Here is a 6,458-nt window from a genome sequence, read left to right as displayed (position 1 = left end):
GAACAGGCAAGGCGCTTTCGGCTAAAGCACAACGAACCAGGGGGGATTCTGCAAAAACACCACGCTACCGCCTGCTTAATGCCAACTGGCGTCTAGGATTGATCAACACGTGGTCAAACCGAACGGCGACGGGTGGCATACGGGGAACAGTGACCGTACAAACACGTCTTGTCGTATTGGGTGACCGTATTGGCCGTATTTCTACGTACAGTGACCAAAGTGAGCGCTCTTCGCAAGTTCAGTGACTGCCAGTGCATTTTACTCTATAAAAAAAAGAACCATGTTTTTTCCATCAAAAAGTACTACGAGAAACCCACCCAAGCAAAGGAAGACCTCCGAGGGCAACCCTGCAAGATCCCCTGCCCTTGGACTCCGACCCCGACTCCGGCCCGGCGTCGTGCTTCTTCCCCGCTCCGCCTCTAATCTCCGCCCCGTCCGGGGGCGCCGACGACCCGGCGCTCGTCTTCCTCCTCCCTCGACCAAGGTCAGCCTCCTCCCCCTCCTCCTCTTCCACCCCGCCTTCACCGTACCCGCACGGCACTCCTGAGTTGTTGCTCCAGATCCACCAATCGCTGGTCAGGAGTTGCGCTTGCGCCCCTCTCCATCGTCGCCGTCGCTCTCTCTGATTAACTTCATCTGGGTTCTAGTGATTAGATTTAACCTGTAGAGTTCTTTGCTCGCAGGCAGGCAGGGTTTCTTCCTGCCAGTAGCCATGTTGGAGAAGATCGGGTTGCCGCCCAAGCCGTCGATGCGAGGGGCGACCTGGGTGCTGGATGCCTCCAACTGCCAGGGCTGCGCCGCTCAGTTCTCCTTGTTTACACGGAAGGTAATCTCATGATTCTTGGCCTTGTAATGATGGTATGAAGCATACTGTACTCCTCTGCCATGATCGAATCGGGCACAATAGTCCGGTTCATATAATTTACTGACGGTGCTGCAGTTTCCTTTGCCATATTGCGTGTCATGTCCACCCCAATTTCAGTTGCATTTCATCGGAATCCCCTTCACTTTTGGATCACTGTTTCACACTACTTATAATGTTCAAAGAAAGTCTATTCATTACTTGGATAAATTCTGGCCACGTCTCGCTCTGCCTCTGCTGTTATGACTATGCAGAACCAAGAATTAGCAGTTTTAACAGGTTGAACTGTGGGCTTTCACCATGTGCTTACAAGGCGGTTAGATGAGGTGTTGACACGCATCTCAGCCTATTAGTGCTTGATCGGATCACAGCCCCAAAAAAGTACAGAACCACTACATGCTGCAAGCTTCACACCTTTTAGTTCCGTGCACTGCGATTATGTCGAGGAGGATGAGGTCATTCCCATGAGCTTGTGCAGAGGGCGAAAACTAAGTTGGTGCACGTTCTCACTGGAATGACCTCAATGTATGTCGACTGATAATCTCTTTTAGTCATAGCAGTGAAAGTTAATAATTTCTCTGTTTCATGCCTAATAAAAAAAAGTTATGCTGCATGTTTGTTTTATGCTATCTGAATCTACATTCGCAAATCCAAAGCTTTAAACAGAAAGTTCTTGTGCTGGTGCCGGTCTCTCATGAAGTTTGGATTTATTGGGTCTAAAAATAACTCTTGTTCTGTTTCAGTAATTTAAATGGTTGGATTCACCTTTAGTGTTTGCATATTTGTCACTTGACAGAAACTTCACATTTCTTGTAATCTTATGGAGATGGTTGGACCAGGAGTTGTGTTAACTTTTGTGTATTTAACATGTAGCATCATTGCCAAAGATGTGGAGGCCTCTTCTGCAGCAGTTGCACCCAGCAGAGGATGGTGTTACGTGGACAGGGTGACTCACCTGTTCGAATTTGTGATCCTTGCAAAAAACTCGAGGAAGCAGCACGCTATGAGTTGAGATACGGACACAAAAATAGAGCCGGAAAAGGTCAATTTATTTCCACGTGCTTTCTATCATATTTGTTTCTCGTCAAAGGAACTATGATTTGATTGATACTTGATACATCTAAAAGTGGTGAGTCCTGCTTGATTAAAAATTATTCTGATTGTCAGCATTGGACACAATTGCTTTTGTATTATGCAACCTTCCCAACCAGAGCACATTAGGGCACTTGTGCACAGTCGAGCTGCAGGGCTGAGCTCTGCGACATTTGTCCTCCTGTTTGGAGTTCTGTATGAGATGTATATCCATGCGGTTTAAAACACAGGGGATAATTGAATAACCTAACAATGGTGCTTTCCTCTTCTTACTGCTAAACAAGTGTTTGTCCATTCACGTGATTTAATATGTTCCTGTTTGTCTGGTAGCTACAGCTCAGAATTTCAAGTGCTGATAAAACCATATAATTTTGATCTTTGTTATGAAAGGTTCTATTCTCTGTAGATGGTTCTCATGTTTATTTTGCATTGCTTTCTTTATTATTTCCCACCAAGCTGATACATGGTTAAGTTTTACTCCAGTTATAGTAGTATGCTGTTGTCAACTTAAAGAGTACGCAATTATATACTCCCTCCATTCCCTTATACAAGGCCATTATGAAAAAATACATTTTGCATCTATACAAGGCCACTAACAGTAACCGAGGCAAAATTTAATGATGTTTTCTCGTACTGACAACTTGTTTAATACTTGCATGCATGTAGTCATAATGACACTGTGCTACTTCCTTCTCATTTCTTCCTTGCATGCATGCGGGCGTATTAATGATCCCAGTTAACAAGAAGAAAAGTTGGCTTGCAAAGTAGTCATTAAATTTTACCTAGGTACCTGTAATTTGAGTTTGTGGCCTTGTATAAGGGAATGGAGGGAGTGTTTCTTTTCACATCTGTTTTGCTAGAAATACTTGACTTGCAAATAATTCTATGTATGTTGTTTTCACAGCTAACACAAAAACAGCTTCTAAACCAGAGGATGAAATACTTAGTGAACTTCTTGGAGGTGATAGTGTGCACGGTCAGCTTTCTCGTAGGGAATCTCTGGGTTCTGAGGTTCCTGGGAGAACCGTAAGCACTGCCAGTGCATCCAGTTCTGGTTCCAGAAAAGCCAGTATGGATGGGAATGGTGATGGAAGCCTTTCCACTGAAGCACAAAATTATGAACTCAACAACACTGCGTCCATTTTTACTCCGGAAGAACTGCGTCAACAAGCAGTAGAGGAGAAGGGAAAGTACAAAATACTGAAGTCAGAAGGAAAACCTGAGGAAGCACTGCGGGCGTTCAAGCATGGTAAAGAGCTTGAGAGGCAAGCCGCAGCACTTGAATTAGAATTGAGAAAGAGCAGGAGAATGGCGACAAAAGCTCCCAATGTTAGTGCCATTGTTGGTACCCAGAAGATTGAGGATTATGATGACGCTGTAACAAAAAAGGCTCCAAGTGGGAAAAGGGTTAGAAAAGAAAAGAATGATCTTGCTTCTGAACTCAAAGATCTAGGCTGGTCAGATGCAGATCTTCATGATGAAACAAGGCCAACTGCTATGAGTGTTGAAGGAGAGCTGTCACAGATTCTTAGAGAAGTAGCACCAAAGACATCAGAGGGCAAGAAAGCTGGTGGTATTGACAAATCCCAGGTTAATGCTCTGAAGAGACAGGCCCTAGTTCTGAAGCGCGAAGGTAAACTTGCTGAAGCAAAGGAAGAGCTGAAGAAGGCTAAAATTTTGGAAAGACAACTGGAAGAACAGGAAATTCTGGGCGAAGCAGAAGAGTCTGATGATGACTTGGCTGCAATTATTCATAACATGGATGATGATAACCAGGACGACATATTATATGACAATTCAAGACTACCTGCTATCAATTTCGAACAAATTCTGGCTGTCTCTGATGATCTTAACTTTGATGGCAATTTCGATGTTACAGACGATGACATCAATGACCCAGCTATGGCTGCTGCCCTAAAATCATTTGGTTGGAGTGAAGATGATGACAACCAAATGGACAGCCATGCACCTGTTTCTTCTTTGAATCGAGAGGCAGTAAAGGAACAAGTGCTTGCTCTGAAAAGAGAGGCTGTTTCTCACAAGAAGGCTGGTAATGTTGCAGAGGCCATGTCATTGCTTAAAAAGGCAAAGCTACTTGAGAAGGATTTGGAAACTGAACAGCCAGAGTCGGAGGTCCTTTCTCCAGGACAGAAAATCACACACACTGAAGATATCAGAGTCACAGAGATTAACACGCGTCGTGTATCAGCACCGAAAAGTAAGCTTGCAATTCAGAGGGAGCTGCTAGCTCTGAAAAAGAAGGCACTAGCGTTGAGAAGGGAAGGAAAGGTGGATGAAGCCGAGGAAGAGTTGAAGAAAGGCAGTATTCTTGAGAAGCAACTCGAAGAGCTTGAAAGCTCTTCCAATAGACCCGTAGCCAGGGAAAACATGGTCTTTAGTTCAAAGTCCCCACTCATTGCTGAACCCCCTAGTCTGGATTTTGCTGATGAAGGCTATGAACCTGAGGTGACAGACAATGACATGCAGGATCCAGCATTGCTGTCTGTGTTGAAAAATATGGGATGGGAAGATGATGATAATGATTCTGTGAAAACAACAGATAAACCATTGAATCGTTCACCTGTAGTTGCTCAGAAGCCAAAGAAGAATAAGGGTCAGATTCAGAAGGAATTGCTTGCTATCAAAAGGAAGGCTCTTGCATTTAGGCGGGAAGGGAAGAACACAGAAGCTGAAGAGGAACTAGAGAAGGCGAAGGTCTTGGAGGAGCAACTGGCGGAGATAGAAGAATTGGCTAACTCAACTGCTTCTCAAAAAGGTTCAGGTCCTGGTGAACATGAGACTACGGAAAACAAAAATGATATTCAACATGTCCCTAATGTTCATGCTACTGCATCTTCAATAAGACATACATTGAAGGAGGATGTTTTGTTGCCAGTGAATGCAGCTGAACTTAGTGCGTCAATGGACGCTGTAGCTAGTTCTGGAAGCAAACCACAAACTGAAACAGTCATTTCTCAACCTGCCCACAAATCAAAGGTAACTAGTGATGGAGCATACTCAGCCTTCTCCAGGTCACCTATCGCTGATCAGTTGCAAACTGCAGAAGCATCACATTCACCTTCTGATGTTGATCATAAAGAACCTCCGAAGCCACATGGAGGCGACACACTCAGAGATGATATCTTACTCCATAAGAGAAAAGCAGTTGCTTTTAAGAGAGAAGGGAAGTTGGCAGAAGCTAGAGAAGAATTGAAACTAGCAAAACTCTTAGAGAAGCGTCTTGAAGCCCCTCAACAAGACAGTGAGGATGGTGCACATGAGTTAGCCACATCAGCTGTGCAGCAGAGCAATTCGATCCAGCAGTCTGCCAGCGTCACCACCCACACCGGCCCGTTGACCTATGCCCCTCCAGCACAGGAGAACAAGTCCGTTGAGCCTCAAAAGGCAATGTCCAGCCGAGACCGTCTCAGAATCCAGCGTGAATCCCTCACTCACAAGCGCAACGCCCTCAAGTTGAGGAGAGAAGGAAAGACTGCGGAAGCAGATGCGGAATTCGAATTGGCCAAGTCACTAGAGAGCCAACTGGAAGAGTCAGATAGCCAGGGTTCAAACTCTGGAGGAAAGTCTGAAGCAAGTGACGCGTTTGTGGAAGATCTTATTGATCCTCAAATGATGTCTGCCCTGAAATCCATCGGCTGGAGCGCAGCTGACCTGTCCACGCAATCTCCGAGCCCTCAACCTTTGGTGAAAGCAGAGGCAAGGCCAACCGTCGCAGCCACAAGCAAGGTTCAGACAGAGAAAAGCCAGCTCGAGGAACAGATAAAGGCTGAGAAACTGAAGGCCCTCACCTTGAAGCGCGAAGGGAAGCAGGCAGAGGCTCTGGAGGCCCTTCGCTCAGCAAAGCGCCTGGAGAAGAAGTTGGTCTCACTCAGCTAAGTCCATCATCGCCTTCCTTACCTGACAATTTTTGTTTGGTAAGTCATCCCAGATGATAGTTTGTCTAATAAGGGTGTAATACTGTAATGCATGTCTGAATAAGTAGCAGAAGGCTTATAACTTGTGAGCCATGTGCACAGCACCTTTGGCTCTGTGTATATGTAAAAATGTACTGTAGCAATTGAAAATGTGGGGCACGATTGTTTTCGCAACTCCAAAGTAATTAGTGCATCCATGAAACAACATATATTTTTAACTTTCTATATATACTGAACTTAAGTTAATTTATTTGTATATCATATAGAACCTCACAGGAGCAACAGGGGCCGTAGAAACAATAGTAGAATCATTTGAGTGTGCACACCCCAAGGTTGTCAACGTCGAATGTAGAAAGGCTGATGAGGAAATTCATAAAAAATTGAAGATCTTGAAGGCATGCGGCATACCTTGGGATCACATTAGCATCAGGGCCCTCATAATGTTAGATCTTGTTGTTCGAGATGGTGACTACCATCAAGTTTTTGAAGACGATGTTGCCCTCTTGAAATGTAGTTTATCTTCCAGATGGTAGATTTCATTTTACTAGGAAGAATCTTGAAGTGGTTTT

General features: G+C 44.7%; 1 protein-coding gene across 2 annotated transcripts; it reads left to right on the top strand.

Moving 5' to 3' along the window:
• Nucleotides 1-311: 311 nt before the first annotated feature.
• On the top strand, nt 312-6,063 carry LOC123123451 (uncharacterized). 2 transcript variants are annotated; one of them, XM_044543959.1, is made up of 4 exons: nt 312-484; nt 688-826; nt 1,736-1,904; nt 2,859-6,063. In XM_044543959.1, the coding sequence occupies exons 2-4, from the start codon at nt 713-715 to the stop codon at nt 5,849-5,851; spliced, it is 3,276 nt and encodes a 1,091-aa protein (XP_044399894.1). In that variant the 5' UTR covers nt 312-484; nt 688-712; the 3' UTR covers nt 5,852-6,063. The 2 variants fall into 2 exon arrangements, with proteins under 2 accessions (XP_044399894.1, XP_044399893.1); XM_044543958.1 differs by having other exon boundaries at nt 684-826.
• The last annotated feature ends 395 nt before the right edge of the window (nt 6,064-6,458 follow it).

This window comes from Triticum aestivum, chromosome 5D (genome assembly GCF_018294505.1).
Source record: "Triticum aestivum cultivar Chinese Spring chromosome 5D, IWGSC CS RefSeq v2.1, whole genome shotgun sequence".
In the NCBI taxonomy this organism is placed as follows: Eukaryota; Viridiplantae; Streptophyta; class Magnoliopsida; order Poales; family Poaceae; genus Triticum; species Triticum aestivum.
This window is presented reverse-complemented; position numbering and strand designations above follow the sequence as displayed.